Source organism: Scatophagus argus, chromosome 15, assembly GCF_020382885.2.
Source record: "Scatophagus argus isolate fScaArg1 chromosome 15, fScaArg1.pri, whole genome shotgun sequence".
Classification (NCBI taxonomy): Eukaryota; Metazoa; Chordata; class Actinopteri; family Scatophagidae; genus Scatophagus; species Scatophagus argus.
This window is the reverse complement of record NC_058507.1, coordinates 11,372,929-11,388,301: the sequence shown is the minus strand read 5'-3', so window position 1 is coordinate 11,388,301 and position 15,373 is coordinate 11,372,929. Positions and strand designations below refer to the sequence as shown.

The window sequence follows — 15,373 nt, the reverse complement described above, 5'->3', positions numbered from 1 at the left end:
GGACAATTGAGATTATCGGCACAGGTCCAAAGGTATACAGTTTGATCTGCAAAGTCATCAGCTCGTATGGACGACGCAGAAATCTGCGTTCTTAAATGTGCTGCATAGAAGACTATTAAAGAGTCACGGTCATTATTGATGATTATTTCTGCCATACAAAGTGTCTCTTGCAAAAAACAAAACAAAACAAAAAAGCTATTCACGATACAGAAACTCGCAGGTCATATAGGGATGTCTGAGACTCTGCTGGCGCGCACGAGCTGAGCTAGCACTCCACTGACGTCACTTCCCACGCGCGCCTAACCATGCTAACGACAGCTACCAACTGACAATCGAAAACTCTTCGGGACGTTTACACTTTGTCCGGATATTGTCAGCCAAACCGCCGTTTTCCCACGAAGAGCCAAGCCTTAGCCGCCGTGGGCCGTGTTTACTTTCTTGGACAGCCACTCAGACGCAGCTCTGAGGACAAGTCTGCTGTGTTGTTGACATCCAGGACGAGCACGGATGTGTGTTGTGTCACTAGCTGCTGCACGTAAGTTAGCTAGTTACAGTTTTTCGCGGAAGTTTGTCTCTTACTGGTATGAATTCAAACCCTTAGCTCACTTTGACTCGGCATCAAGCCCGGCGTCAGTCTGTGCTAATTAGTTGCGATGAAGCTGCAGTGTGATGTGGAGGTGGTGAATCGGCTGCTGCCCACGTTTGGGATGAAAAGTCGAGGAAAAGGGACGAGAGCCGTGCTCTCCATCGGGAAACATTTGGACAAGACGAGTCAACGCAGCAACGTTTACATGATGATCTGCACAGCCAAAGACAGAACAGGCTCAAAGTACAAGGTCGGTGTTGGTTGTGTTGATGCTCCTTGTCTCCTGTACTGCACTAGCTACTCTAACGTTACTGTAAACTGGCTGTTAAAGCCGGGCTTCATAATTGATCCCATTGTCAGTGTATTCTATCGATCACTCAAAGAGCCAGCAAAACAGTAGAGTAACTTTATCAAACAATACCCGTCATACACAGATAGAACAGGACCAAACCTGAATGTAAAGCTCTCTAAAATATACAGCGATTTAAATGACAACTTCTTTTAATTTTTCAGAAGTCCATAAACTTTGGCCTTTTCGAGGTCCTGTTTGTGTGGGATTCATTTAGTCACAGTCGGTATTTTGTTTTAAATAGGCAGATTAAGTTTGCCCGAATCAGTCCTCTGGCCGACTTTAATAGCAAAGTTTGTATTTACAGAGACTTAATAAGAATAATTTTTAAAAAAATGAAGCATAAAGTTGCACCTTGTTACTGACATGATGACTCAAACATTTACACATTAAGGTCAGCAAAAGAACTAATATATCCTCCTCCTGTCTTTTTGGGGTTGTATGTATGTAATGTTGCATAATTGATTATGGTTAATGTAGCAGTATTGTGACTGGTGACACCCTAGACTATACTTTAAAACATAATATCTTGATACACAATATGGTTCATCCATGCATCAAATCTACAACCTAAACGATATGTGTAATATTGTCCTCTCAACAACTGTTTTGAATGTATAGATAACACAGAAGCTAACAAATAACATGCTACATTAGGACAGAAAATGAGAGCTCATTCATTATTCATCAGTAGAGCACCCATATCTTCTGCTACAGCTTCTTTTTTAAATGGACTTTATCAAACATTGCATTAGCAAAGCATTCCAGCAACTTTTACTGATTGTGTTTTTGCTTTTTGACTAATTCAAATCCCTCAGTCATTTTAAAAAGAAAAATTTACTTTTTCAATTATTCATCATTATCTTTCCCCAAATGTCCCTGGATTGGAAACCCTAGAAGTATTGTTTTCAGGGTGTCAAATGCTGCCTTCAGGTGCACCTCAGAGGCTCCCAGTTTTGATTTAAAAGGTCATAGCTGTAGATGTAAACCTGCACACTGATGAAAGGTCCCAATGCTTTCAGTATTCCTGTCTGCACTTGTTGAGAGAGTGATGACATGGCTATGTGTCGGGAAAATTATGACACATACCCATGCCAACGTTGTGTAAAGTATTTTTCCATTGCTCACATTTGCCAATTTTCTCTCGCAGCTTAAAGACAACATAGAGAAGTTCTTCACTTGGTTTGTGGAGGAAGGCAAGGCCACTGTGAGATTAAAGGAACCTGCTGTTGACATTTGTTTGAGCAAGGTATGACGTCCAGCGTGATGTAATTACAGTCCGAGTATGTAAAAGTGTTTATAAGGAAGGCCTAGTTGCCCCCACATAAGAAAAGAGTTTAAGGTTTATGATGAAGTAACATCATTCTTATATCCTTTATATTCCTGGATGATTTGTCACACAGGACTCAGAGCTCTCCACATACTCGTGTACCAACTAGTCAGACACATTGTGTTGTTTTGGCTGCAGCTGATGCCTGGAAAGACACCATAGCTGTCTCATTGTTTGCAGCTGCTCTAAAGCCCTTCTGGCTGTTTTGAGGCAGTAGTCACCTTTCACCTAGATTCTAGCATGGCTCAATTTGTCACGTTGACAGAAACACACTCATACACCCACAGACAGACTTGCACCACATTAGGCAGGTGAATGGAAAAACACATGAGCTCCTAAGAGGTGAGGAAGTTAAAGGTACAGCATGTGGTTTCTGCCTCTAGGGGTCTCCCAGTCAGAGCAAAACAAAAGGCCAAGCAGTGAGGAGTCTTGGGAGTTGTTGTTGTTGTCATTGTTAAACAGCCATTACTGGCAAAGAAACTCTGTCTGACATGATTCAGGCAGAAATGCTTGTTGCACTTGTGTTGTAAAGTTTAATTTACATAATGTCTCATATGTAGGTTTCCTTCCTCACTCTGGAAGTTAGACCATCAAAATTATGAATTTTTCTGGGTTTGAAAAGTATTGGAAACATTTGTGATGATGTTGCACACATCAAGAAACATATATAAGGAAGGTCTTGCCATTTTTCTAAATATTATACATTTAACCTACAGGTACATAATTATTAAAAAAAAATAAATAATAATGATAACCAACCATAAAAATTGTGTCTAATCCCTGCACTTTATATTTCGAGTCACTCACATTTATATTCCCCACAGCAAAAGGTTCATCATATTCATCCACAGGAAGTGTGTCAAGTATTCCAGGCCAGTGAATTTAGGTTAGATATTTCAAGGAATTCGGTCATACACAACCACCTGAGAGGGTACTTTGAGTCTGCTGTTTCTGTTAATCTGTGGCTTCACCTGGAACTTTGTTTATTGATTTTTAGGCTGATGCCAATAGCTTAAAGAACTTCCTCTCAGCCGCTCGCTTGGCAGACAGAGGAAGTGACACGAGCAGCCTTCCTCTGTCCACGCTCACTCCTGTTCGTGCCAAGGACGTAGAGCAACCCAAGAAGAAGCTCACCATCGTCTCAAAGAAGGACTACCCCCTCACCTCCAGCTTCCCCTACTCTCTGGAGCAGCTGCAGGTCTCCTACTGCAAACTGTCTCGGGTGGACATGCGGATGCTGTCTCTTAAAGGTAGAGTGAGTCCATGGGGTTGTAGGTTGTAGGACATTGTAATATAAAAAAGTAATTGGTAAATAAAACTGTCAGACAAATCTAGTGGCATACAGCATTTGTTTCCAAAATGTAGAAGCAAATGGAAATGGAAAGTGGAAATACTCAAGTAACATACAAGTACCTTGAATTTGCACTTAAGTACAGTACGTAAGTTAGATTCCACCACTGCTGCTCAGCAAGTGAAAACAGTTTTATTATGTTTTTGTGACTTTGGAGGGAAGTTTGAGAAAACAGCTCTGATGAACTGCACAATGGGTGATGTAGGATCCAGTTTGGTTTAAATTAAAAGTTAGGACATTTCAACCGCTGCTGCGTTGACTTTCACCATTTTTTTAAAATGTCTCTTAGCTGGTGTACCCCTTTTTAAGTATTTTTGTTTTTGTATATTTATGTCTGTGTAGCTCTCCGCAAGCTGGATCTCAGCAACAACCACATCAAGAAACTCCCTGCCACCATTGGTGACCTTGGCTGCCTCTCTGAACTTATCCTCCACAACAACCACCTAGAGGCCTTCAGCGTGGCCCTGTGCCTGTCCACCCTGCAGCAGACCCTCCAGCTCCTGGACCTCAGCCAGAATCGACTGCAGTCCCTCCCAGCTCAGTTCTGCCAGCTCCGAGAACTAGTGAACCTCAAACTGGACGACAATGAGCTCGTCTGTTTGCCGTTCCACATGGGCCGACTCTCGAAGCTGAGGTTCCTGTCAGCTGCGCATAACCAGCTGGCCGTGTTGCCAAGTGACTTTCGTAAGCTGAGTCTGGAGAACCTGGACCTGTTTGGAAATCCGTTTATTCAGCCTAACCCTCTGGACCACACAATGAAACTCACATTCCCCCTTCCACTTCAAGAGATGGCTTCCAGAGCTGTTGCCAGCCTCAGGTTAGAATAAAACATGCTCAGTATATCGTGCTGTAACTTCACTGTGCTTCCTCTGTTTTTACAGCACATTCCTAACTTTGTCATTCATCTCACAGGATACCGTATGGACCTCACCTCATTCCTGCCCACTTGTGTCGGGACCTTGAAGTAGCCAAGTTCTGCGACTGCGGACGCATCTGTATCAATTTCTACATCAAGACGGCGGTCAGCATGAACCTGCACCAAGTCTCTCACACGGTGGTCCTGGTGGACGACATGGGGGGCACAGATGCTCCAGTGCAGCAACACTTCTGCTCCCTCTCCTGCTACTCTGAATTTTTAGACACCTCCCTTCAGAGAGGCATTAGATGAGGGATTAGAAACTCTTACGTTTGACAAGAAACACACCGACAGCTAGAAATTGCTGTGGACTCTGCAATAGACTACAATTTTTGAGATACTGCAGGAGGTCATTAGACAACAGCAAGAGGAATCTGCAGTAGTAGACAGCTTTGTGGTCCAGTTTTCTGCAAATGCCCTTAAATGAAAGGAGAATATTGACTCTGTTAAGCTTTCATTTTAAATGTACTTCAAGCTGCCTGTTTTACACTTGCATTCAATTTATAATGCACTTCCCACGTATCAAAAATGGGAAAAGTGATGAGCATAACTACTTTTGTACCTGGTCCATCTGTAATGGAGAGACACTGACTTTATGAAACTCGCAGCAGCACTGTCACAAAGTGACAGTTTCCCAGTCCTGCTGGTTAAGTGTCGCACACTGTTTTGTTTTTTTTCTGTTCTTCCTGCCTCTTAAAGCAAACTGCAGGTTCCCCCACTGACCTACTTCTACTCAACAGGGGAATAAAGAAATTAGATGAATTTGTTTTTTCCTGAACACAGTGCCTCTGGGTCCATAAGTAAAGGGAGCTGGTTTTTACTGTGCTAATGGCCCACAAGTCTTTTATATAAATGTGAGAAGTTCAATAAAATAAAAGTCAGCAGCCCATTTTGGGACTTTGAAATGATTTGTGTTTCATTTACCTTGTGAATTAAGTGAGAAATGTCAGGTTTTGAAAATGTGAACATTTAATATGTTTAGACACACTGCAGACTTATAACTGATATAAAAATGACTAAATGAAAACTGCTTCACTTAAAAAAAAGACAACCTCCTCTTAACTGTTGTACTTTGTCTTCATTCCAGCTCATACATCAGGGAGTTTTGGAAGACAAACCCAGCAGATGTTGAATGTTCACCTATTACCATTTCATTTCCATCTTTATCAATTTCTCTTAACAACACAGGTGGAGGCTTGTTATCGTGCTCTGGATTGTGGAAGGTTTGCTCTGTGGGCAGGTCATCTTCATCCACGTTCTCCTTTTGCTCTGGCTTCACTGAGCCTGTGGCAAGTTCTTCAGCGCATAGGGGGTCACTGTTGTGTGAACCTCCTCTGCTTGACTTGTTTGCATTGTTTGTTGCAGGCGTCTCGCTGGACCCCTCAGTCCCCCAGGAAATGCAGAGGTCCTTCACGTTCTGGCTTTGAGCATCAGGTGGTATGGGAGACACAGCCTCACTGGATCTGCGTAGAAATGCAGCATCTCTTTCCAACTAGAACAGAAAAACAAGTTAACAGCAGCTTAGTTCGATCACACGCTTGTACTTTCTCTTCTAGAGTTTTTCTCACCCTCAGATTTCCATTGACGGTCTCTTGTGGTTTTTCAGTATCCTCTTTGAGATCTGAAGTCGTCATTTTAGGCGTTGACTGCATACACAAGTTCCGATTTATTCCTCCCTCTTTTACTGTGCAACCTGAATATTTAGGGGCAGTTGTGTGCTCATCAGAAGAAACCATGCGTCTCTCAACAGTTTCAGATGGAACATTTGTTACACCCGAATCCCTTTTCTCTGCTGCGCTCTCACATTTATCTTCCCTTACTGTCTTCAGTTTACTGATCCATTTGTCCTCATCTTGTTGCCTTTTCTGTGGGTTTGATTTTCCTACCTTTTCCTCATTCTTCTGTTTCTGCTCTTTCAATTTCTCCTCCTCCACACTGTCTTGGCATTTTTGCATCTGCATATTCCATTTTGCCTCCTCCTCCACATCAATTTCTTCTCTTCTTTTGTTGTTTTCTCCCTCCCTCATCTGCTCCTCTCCTTTCTCCTGACCTCTTTCTCCCTCTTCTTCACCTTTTTCTACTCTTGTCTGCTGCTTCAAAACCTCCTCCTCAATGTCTCTTTCATTCTTAACCTTCTCCTCAACACCTCCTTGGTCCTCATTTCTCAGGCTTTCACTCTCCTTCTCCTTAAGTGTATTCTCCTTTTCCACTTCACTTTTGTCTCCCTGCCTCTCATCATCACTAACACTAGTCTGGGCAGGCCTTACACCAAAATCAAAAGCTTCATTTGAAGGAAGAACCGGAAGTGTGACTGTAAGCTGTCCGCTCTGTTTGTGGAACTTTGCCTCTCCTTTATCTTCATCCACAGGGTAGGCTAAGGGCAGCTCCAACCTGTAGGCTGGTTTCTTGGACTCAAGCAGCAGCTTTCTCTCTTTTACCTCAAGGCTGGCATCCTTGGCTGCCTTCAGAAGTGGCACGTCAATCGTAACTATTATCTCTTTGGGCCTAGGGCTTTGGGCTGAGTCTCTGGAACACCGGAAGTCCTGTAGATCAATGAAAGATCTATATTTTACTGTGTGGTTTGGCTTAGTCGGCTCTCTGCTTTTCTGAGGCTGGATCTGGAAGCTTTTAAGAGGTTCAGCATCACTGCTGTTTTTTGTCGCAGGTGGTTCTGTAGGATTGGTTTGCAACGATGAGGAAGGTCTTTTCTCATCTGGGTATGGGAAAGCAAGAGGGTCAGGCTTGTCAGCTTTATATCCAGGTATGGGCTTTCGGATGACACAGGGATGTGGAGTGCCTTTGTATTTTGTACTCGTCTCTCGTATGTTGTTTTTGTCCAGCGTCACGTTAAAAGCATTTTGGATTCCCTGAATGGCTGTGCTGTCCACCATATCCATGAATCTCTTGTTCTTGCTTGCCATATGGAGAGTGTCAGAGTGGAAAATAACATCATAGATCATGATCTTGTTTCCTTTTGGATCTGTGTCTTGCCTCCCTGGGTGCAGACTGTGAGGCAAGGACCAGCACTGTCCTCTGCGGCCTTCATCTGACACCCCTGGCTGGCAGGCTGGCTTTCCAACTTTTTCATTGGCACAGATGTTGATAAAACACTTCTGCTTGCCGTTCACACTCGTCCTGAGAGCCCTAAATGGTTCTGGGTGGATAAACTCAATCGTGTTTCCTCTCTCCTGCTCCAAAATTCTGATCTCTTCTTCATACCTTTTCTTATTCTCGGGGTCTGATAATTCTCGGGCATAATCGTGCAGCATTTCCCTGAATTTCTCGTCTTTGAAAGCTTTTGCCATCCTGTCGATTTCATCCACTGTCATGTTCAGTTCTCTCAGTTTATCTCCAACCTCCATGCTGACGATTACGCGAAGAAATAACGTTATAAACTTAATAATGAAGTGGGTGGAGCTACTGGAGACAAACTCTTACAAAACTCTATGGAGCTAAATGCTCACCGAAATATGTCTCTGTAGGAGTCTGCTAAATTTGAAGAGTGTTACAATCAACCGACGCCGAAAAATGCAGAATTTGGTGTCGTTTTACGCCCACTTACGTGTTTTATCTCGTATCGGACCTCCAATTGTCAGCTAACCGTCTTAAGTGTGTTGACGTATCCATAGCAACATGAGGGTCATTGGTGCAACAAGGAAACTCTTCCCTGAGAAACACTTTCTTGCCAATAATCCGTCAGGTTTTCATGAATAATGAAAATAGTTCACTGAGAATTAGTTAAATGAGTTCTTAATGAAGGATGATGGAACATTTTACATTTTTTGAGAACACGACAGGAAATAAATTTAAATGTGTTCCGTTATTTATTAGCCTGAGCTAATTAGAAAGTGAAGTATGGGTGAGCTGCATTTAAAACTAGCTTTATGTTTAATTTAATATCATGTTATGGACTATTGGTGAATATATTTTAAAATTAATATCATAATATCTCAATGTATAACACATGAACAAAGCGAGTGGCATTAACGCTATGACATGTCACATGTGTCTTTAATTTAATTTATACTATATGACAAAATCACTCAGAAAATCTGTTCGTTCTGCAAACGAAATTTTCTTGAAGATGAAAGTAACATTGGCAAAGAATGTACAGAAATGTACGCAACCATGTTTGGTTAAACATGCCAATATATCTTCAGTTAAAAGCTGGGATATTTTCCTCTACGAGCTGTAAATGGAGAAATGACATTAATTTATCACCAGATGTCGCTGTAGACCATCGCTCGGATGGCTCACGGCCAACGAGTATATCGGTCAGTAAGGCAAAGGGGCGGGTATGCAGGGAAGAGAAGTGATTGGTCGCACCCCCGACAGTTCATATTTCTCACTGTCTGATTGGAAGAGGTGTGCTGTTACTAGGTGTGAGACCATATGTGAGACCACCGCTCATGAATGTGTGGGTGAGAGAGAAGGTAGAGGAAACAGTCTTACCTTAGCTGCATGTTAAGGGTTTCATTCTATTGTTTACCCAAGGAAACGTATGCATGCTTGAAAATGTATTCTTTCTCTCAGACTATATTTTTTAAGTATATTCTAGACATTATAAACAACTTTCGTTTGTAACAACAGGAACAGGATGTGCTTATAAAGAATTTCCCCTCGAGGATAAATAAAGGAATTCTGATTCTGATACAATGAGTAAAACTCGGTGGTGTATTATGCAAGAATCACACAGTACCACCACCTCCTACTTCCCATGTGACTGAGGTGAATGAGCTCAAATGACCAGTTAATTACCTCTAACACAAGGCAAACAAATCCCGGTCTGTTTTGCCTGAGCTAACTCATCAGGCATTCCTCCTCTGATCTAATAAACAGGACACCATGTCCCCAAATGGCCTCACCAAAAGAGTGTTTATAACACCAAAGAAAACATGTATTCAGCCTGTACGACTAAGAAGTGGTGATGGAGGAGGTGGGGAGGTCACAGCGTGACACACACACAGGATGTGGGAAGGCAACACTCGCTACATTTCTTCTATATTAGACAACCAGGAAAGCTTGCTGACTATACCAAGATCCCACACCTCATTTTTCCGGGATTGTACAATGGAAAGGTCACAAAGAATGACTCATTAAACATTGAATCTTTTCTTTATTACAAATACGTATTAAATAATATGAAAAGTTAGACAGGGAGATATAATCAAGGTATAATCATAGTACTGACAATTAATATTCATATTTACATGTTTTTTTCAATGTTAACATTTTTCCAAATATAACAAATAAATGCATTTCATAATACAACATACAATACATTCACATAGACACATATGTATACCAGAGTGTTTTGATGCTGCTGATCAAGGGAAGGGGGAGGGGGACGAATAAGACAGACTTCATACAAAGGCTTTGGCGAGGGTGCATACATATTATCAGTTATATCAAAGTAAACAAAAGTATCCTTTAGAGAAAAAAATACATGTACAAATGAGCCGTTGAGAGCAATAAAAGAGTCCAGTGCATGTTTTTTTCTATTATTCCCATGAGTAAAATAGCAGCAGCCTTGCGTGCTTGGCTGCTCCCTGTGATGTCTTGGGAGTGGGTAGGATGGCAGTGTTTATTGTCTACTTTGAACCGGCAGGCACCAGCATGCTTAGCGTGGCAAGGCCAGGTTTTGAGGGAGGTGTTTTTCCTGCAGCCATTTTGTTCAGGCTGCGAACATCAGCCTGCCAGGAGGGAATTTTCTTTGTGGTCATGTGACGTCGAGCATGTTTGGTGAGGTGATCGCTGCGCATGAATCTCCTGTCGCACACGGGACAAACAAATTTCTTCTCGCCGGTGTGTGTTCGCCGGTGACGGGATAGCTCATCAGAGCGGGCAAACCTCTTATCACAGCCGTCCCAGCTGCAGCTGAAGGGTTTCTCACCTAAGAGAGGGAAACACAGGGAGAGAAACAGGAAAGTACGGAGTCAGCATGTGAGTCACGTTGCAGTCATAAAAGCTTCACACCACACCATTCTTGATATATAACAATGAACTCACTCTCTTCCCATCAAGAATAACAAGGCCAAGAAATGTTTTACAAACAGGATGCAACACTCATCTGTGGCCACATTTTGTTCCACATCCTCGTGAGTAGTCAACCAAACACTCACACATATGCAGTAAACCCTCACCTGTGTGTGTTCTTAGGTGAGCCTTGAGGTGTGAGCTCTTAAAATACGTCTTCCTACAGCCTGGGAAGTTGCAAACGTAGTTTCTCCTGCGTGAAAAGTCCATCTTTGCGGTTGCTGTCCCGCTGCTGGGCCCTGCTGGCATGTACACAGGAGCTGGGGCCAGAGGTAGCAGCTTGGTGTTGCCCAGTGTCATGACAGTCTGGGGGCAGTGAGGGGCTTGAGAGACGGAGGACTGAGGGAGAACCAGCATCACTGTGCCCTGGGGCACCGCTGAACCCACAATGAGGGACTGCTGGACAGACGCGGCGTTAGCTGAGGGAAGAATGGATGTGGTGGCAGCCTGAATCCCAGTACTGGATGTCTGAACCGCACCGGGGATGAAGGCTGAGATTATGCCTGACTGGCTGCTGACAGGGAACATCTGGCAGATGATTTGAGGGCTAGTGACCGAGGGTGGGGTCAGGGTTGTGGGAGCAGTGGGAGTGGGTGGACTGTTTTGGCTTGGTTGGGCTTTGACATGAGTAGGTGTGGAGAAACTGTCCAAACAAGATTTTGAGAGACTGGCTTGCTGCTCTGTTTTTGATTGGGGTGATGTGGGTGTGAGAGGAGCAGGAGGGGATGGAGGTGTGCTTATCTGATCAGTCTTTGTAATGCACTGCTGCTGCTGCTGGCAGACCACTGCAGCCATTACTCTGTCTCTAGTTTTCTCTGGATTGGGGGCCACTGGAATGTGCTGCTGGCAGGGGGTGCTGTCTGCGGTGTGGCGGATGACGCTGGTCGCCATGGCTCTGCAGGGCTGTGGCAGACGGGGTATGGAGGGGGTCTTTTCGGCAATGGGTGCAAGGACAGGCTGATGGAGCCCGGAACCACAGTGTTGTGAGGACACAGCCAGGCCAGAGCTTGGCTGGACTGCTGAAGTCTCAACACAGCTGGGGCTGTGAGGGGGAGTCATACACTGGAAAGAGAAGGAGGGAGGGGATATTAAAAGAAATAACCACGATCGTAACAGGGAGTGTTGCTTCAGTTGTACAGTGGATAGTGTTTGCAAAGCAGATACACTCAAGAACAATGATCACTCTGAGCTATAAACTGTGATTTTTATGACCCCACCTCTGAAAGAACTCTGTCTGAAGGTCACACCACCTTTCTAGCTGCAGTACCTCTCACCTGCCCCAGTCTCATGTCATAAACCATCACACAGCAGTTATCTTTAAACATTTACATCAAAAGGCCATGGGGTTTAAGGTAAACCTTGACTCTCAGGAATATGTTTACTAATCAAACATCAGTTATCGCAATTGTTTCACAGCTCTGTGTGATTTCAGTGCCTCCATCCAACTAAAACTACTACTAAAAGGGGGAAGAATTTGATGTTGCAAAACTGACAGGTATATTTCTGAATGATTTGACATGTAGAGCATGATAAGTCACTTACCAAGGAAGAGAGGGAGACAAAGTCCTTTGGGGGCTCGGGAATTTCTGAGGGCAAGAGGGAGTCACAGGAGTCTGAAGCCGGGGTGAGGGGTCTGGCCTTGCAAGGGTTTGGTCTGTTGCTGCTGAGTAAGTGGCCCTGGCCCCAAGAACTCATACACACCAACGCTTCAGCTGCCTCCAGGTCTGTGTACTCAAGGCCAGAGGCTCCACTAGAGACAGACTGCTCGCTGTCATGCCTCCTTCTCTTTGCGTAGGACCCACAGTGATCCATGTACTCAGCCTGACAAGAACAATGGACACACATCAGACAAATCCAGCCAAATTAAATTACTACAGTATTGTCACATCATTGGGTCATCATGGTTATTTTCAACTGCATGACACACTGTGCTGATTCAACTTTGAGTCAGATTTGATCACAGAATAAATACAGTCTAAGGGGATCTTTCAATTCTATTGAACAAGTGGAAAAAATAGATATGTATATTTCCATTTTTCTGCTCTGTCACTGTTTGTCAATCTAAAGTTCCTGGCCATAAACTGCACGGTGCTGCCAATAAACGCGAGGGGGTATTAGGCCTACACCCCAGCCCAGTATGCACTGTTTTTGGCTCGGAGCCAGAACACCTCCCATAGCCAAATATAGACCAAACAGTGACGTGCTGCGAGATCAGCCATGTGAAATCCCCATAAAGCGGGTTTGCATCAGGAAGTGGGCTTGTTACGTTACAACTTTATAATAAATAAGAACAGAAACCAAAGCATATCATTGATCCTCCTAAAAAACTCAATCAGATGAAACAATCTGTCGACAATGAAAGTCTTCCGTACATGTTTATATTACATATTTTTGTTGGACTAGCAAGCATAAAAGGTTTAAAAGACAGAATGACAAACAGTAAATGTCCCATTAAAAACGACTGACATTTTGATTTATTTTGATGGAACTGGCATCGCTTGGACCCTGACGTGACACAAAATAATATTAAAATCGCACATAACTTTTAAATGTTGAATTAAAAAGCTGTCACAGCTCGTGTACTGAAAATTCAAATCACTCAGTAAACAAATGAATGTTACTGCACTGCAAAATAAATGTAGCGCCAAGGTAACAGTTTAAACAACAAAAAAATCTTACCCCGTTTGAGTCCATCTCTGTAAATTTTCGCGATGGCATTGAAGATTAAAATATCTAAATATCACTTTTTTGTTGTCAAAGCCAGTACAGAACAAAGAGACGGCGGTTGCCAGTGCTGCTGCCTGTACTGGCGTAGGGTTGAGGTCGTTTTTTCTCTGACTGGCTCCCTTTTCTCTCAGCTGTGTGTGTAAAACATGGGGAGGAGGGAAAAAAAAAGGAAAACAAAACTCACAACACGCACCGGCGGGTGGCAACACTCAGCCAATCACAATTAAGTGTGTGCAGAGCTTCAACCAATAGGAAAGAAGAGAGCGCGTGAACAGTGCGTGCTCGCTGGACGGTTGGACGAAATAGGGTGCGTGGCCGTTGGTGGGCGTGGCCTTGAAGTCAGCAGTGTCAGGGTAAACCCGATGAACTGCCGTCCACTAAACTAGGCGAAAGGTCGATCCAGTCTATGTGGCGTTCCAGGGTTGTGGGAATAACCTGGTGAAAACGACCTGGCAAGCCGATGTAACTGAAACTGAATCTAAACCAAAATTCTTTTTCTATAACAGTCACATTCACAAAAACAGAGATTTTGCCTGTTGTATTGTTACAGTGTATTTTCTAATTCAAAATTTATCATTACTCCTTATTGATGTATAGCAAATTTCTAAAATTTGTGGCTTTTCAAGTCTGAATTGCAAAGATTACGTTGCATGTCTTGCTAAGCTAAATGATTGGATAGGACAGAATATCTAGATTCTAGGTAGGTATACAATTTATAGTGCTATTTTAAATTTAGATATCATCCTAAACCTCCTTCATGTTTAGTGTTTTAAAATATTATTTCAAAGAACACATTTACACATTTTAAAACTGTTCCATTTTACACATAGGTGTGTCTATATGTTGTACTGTATAGTCTGACCATTAATGTGCAAAGGCCCATGTCTAGATGAAGTCAAAAGGTATGACTTCAGGTGACTAAATAATTTCAACTAGTGAGTTAAGTTTACACACTGGAAGAAAGGAAAGACTAAGTTAATACATGTTACAAACATTTGATAAAACTATGTTTAGGCTGACTTAAACTTGATTAAATTGCATATAATTCTTTTCCCACAGTACTTGAATGCAACACTAGTGCCGGATGAACCGCCAGTTAGGTCTTGTTTTTTTGGAGTTGTTTATGCAGCTTTCTTACAGAAAAGACATGAAAACAAGTGCTTAATTGTCATCACTTTAACATTTCATAACAGAAACACAAAGTTACCACGTTACAAAGTCAGTAAAAGGCTTTTTTTTAAAACTGCTATCATTGTTGTCCTTACCCAAGTCATCAGTGTAATATTTTAACATTGTACTTTCAAACGCAAATATTTCAATACTTTTATGGTTTCACAGTAAATCCGGTCACCCATGAGAGGTCACCTGTTGAATTCTAGCAAAAATGGTGAAATTAGGCAAAAAATGTAACTGGTGTACCAGTCTCCATCAAGAATTGACATTTGTTTGGTCTGTGGGTCTACTCACAGTTAAGTGATTCCTGGTTTCCTGCAGCCAATCTCAGCACCCCATTTAAATCCAAATGGGCTGCATAAGATTTTTTTGGGTTGATTATTATTCATTTGCACTGATATTTTTTTGTTCTGAATGCAGGGAAGAGGATATTGTACTTTGTTCTGCTGACACAAATATATTTTCTTTAAACTTTATAAAAATGTTAATGTATGTTGGGCTTCTTTTCCCTGTGGCCTATTGTCTGAACATTTCTATGAGATCATTCCCAGAAGTACATGTCAGAGTATTCAAAATGGTCTTGACCTACATATGCTGTTACATCACCAACTGCATTTGGATAAAGAAAAAAAAATAGCCAATGAACTTCTGGAAGCCATAATATGAAAAAGGCTCCAATCTAATGGCTGTAGAAATGTTACCAATTCAGAAATTGCCATCACACTTTGGTAAAAACAGTTGTAGGTCCAGTGTAAGACCCATGATATGTCATATTCTGTTGATCTTTCCTGCTTAAAAACAAACACAACTTGCACCTTTACCTTGAGTGAATTTGGTAAATTGTTTGCTTTCCGCTTGCCTGCAGCATAAGGGAGTGTAGCAGGTGTATTGGCCTGATCTTAGCA

General features: G+C 42.5%; 3 protein-coding genes across 6 annotated transcripts; 1 reads left to right on the top strand and 2 right to left on the bottom strand.

Moving 5' to 3' along the window:
* Positions 1 to 247: 247 nt before the first annotated feature.
* On the top strand, positions 248 to 5,437 carry lrr1 (leucine rich repeat protein 1). 3 transcript variants are annotated; one of them, XM_046413263.1, is made up of 6 exons: positions 248 to 535; positions 649 to 836; positions 2,086 to 2,184; positions 3,263 to 3,515; positions 3,959 to 4,433; positions 4,529 to 5,437. In XM_046413263.1, exons 1-6 carry the CDS (start codon positions 508 to 510, stop codon positions 4,782 to 4,784), a joined length of 1,299 nt encoding a protein of 432 aa, XP_046269219.1. In that variant the 5' UTR covers positions 248 to 507; the 3' UTR covers positions 4,785 to 5,437. The 3 variants fall into 3 exon arrangements, with proteins under 3 accessions (XP_046269219.1, XP_046269221.1, XP_046269220.1); XM_046413265.1 differs by having other exon boundaries at positions 624 to 836; XM_046413264.1 differs by having other exon boundaries at positions 249 to 836.
* A 145-nt stretch (positions 5,438 to 5,582) lies between these two features.
* dnaaf2 (dynein axonemal assembly factor 2) lies at positions 5,583 to 8,183 on the bottom strand. Of its 2 annotated transcripts, XM_046413261.1 has the most exons (3): positions 8,095 to 8,183; positions 6,101 to 7,895; positions 5,583 to 6,024 (listed from the first exon to the last, which is right to left on the bottom strand). In XM_046413261.1, the coding sequence occupies exons 2-3, from the start codon at positions 7,892 to 7,894 to the stop codon at positions 5,611 to 5,613; spliced, it is 2,208 nt and encodes a 735-aa protein (XP_046269217.1). In that variant the 5' UTR covers position 7,895; positions 8,095 to 8,183; the 3' UTR covers positions 5,583 to 5,610. The 2 variants fall into 2 exon arrangements, with proteins under 2 accessions (XP_046269217.1, XP_046269216.1); XM_046413260.1 differs by having other exon boundaries at positions 6,101 to 8,178.
* Positions 8,184 to 9,628: 1,445 nt separating this feature from the next.
* Positions 9,629 to 13,465, bottom strand: klf11b (Kruppel-like factor 11b). Its single transcript, XM_046413439.1, has 4 exons — positions 13,248 to 13,465; positions 12,111 to 12,389; positions 10,676 to 11,630; positions 9,629 to 10,425 (listed from the first exon to the last, which is right to left on the bottom strand). Exons 1-4 carry the CDS (start codon positions 13,284 to 13,286, stop codon positions 10,124 to 10,126), a joined length of 1,575 nt encoding a protein of 524 aa, XP_046269395.1. The 5' UTR covers positions 13,287 to 13,465; the 3' UTR covers positions 9,629 to 10,123.
* Between the last annotated feature and the right edge of the window lie 1,908 nt (positions 13,466 to 15,373).

Bases quoted from the DNA above. Each gene is read 5' to 3' on its own strand.
- klf11b (XM_046413439.1), bottom strand. From the start codon at position 13,286: ATGCCATCGCGAAAATTTACAGAGATGGACTCAAACGGG. The intron at 12,390-13,247 runs GTAAGATTTTTT...TGTTCTTGTCAG, and splicing joins CAGAGATGGACTCAAACGGG to GCTGAGTACATGGATCACTG. The intron at 10,426-10,675 runs GTGAGGGTTTAC...TCCCTCTCTTAG, and splicing joins TCACCTAAGAACACACACAG to GTGAGAAACCCTTCAGCTGC.
- dnaaf2 (XM_046413261.1), bottom strand. From the start codon at position 7,894: ATGGAGGTTGGAGATAAACTGAGAGAACTGAACATGACAGTGGATGAA. The intron at 6,025-6,100 runs GTGAGAAAAACT...TTTCTGTTCTAG, and splicing joins CCGTCAATGGAAATCTGAGG to TTGGAAAGAGATGCTGCATT.
- lrr1 (XM_046413263.1), top strand. From the start codon at position 508: ATGTGTGTTGTGTCACTAGCTGCTGCAC. The intron at 536-648 runs GTAAGTTAGCTA...TGTGCTAATTAG, and splicing joins TGTGTCACTAGCTGCTGCAC to TTGCGATGAAGCTGCAGTGT. The intron at 837-2,085 runs GTCGGTGTTGGT...TTTCTCTCGCAG, and splicing joins GAACAGGCTCAAAGTACAAG to CTTAAAGACAACATAGAGAA.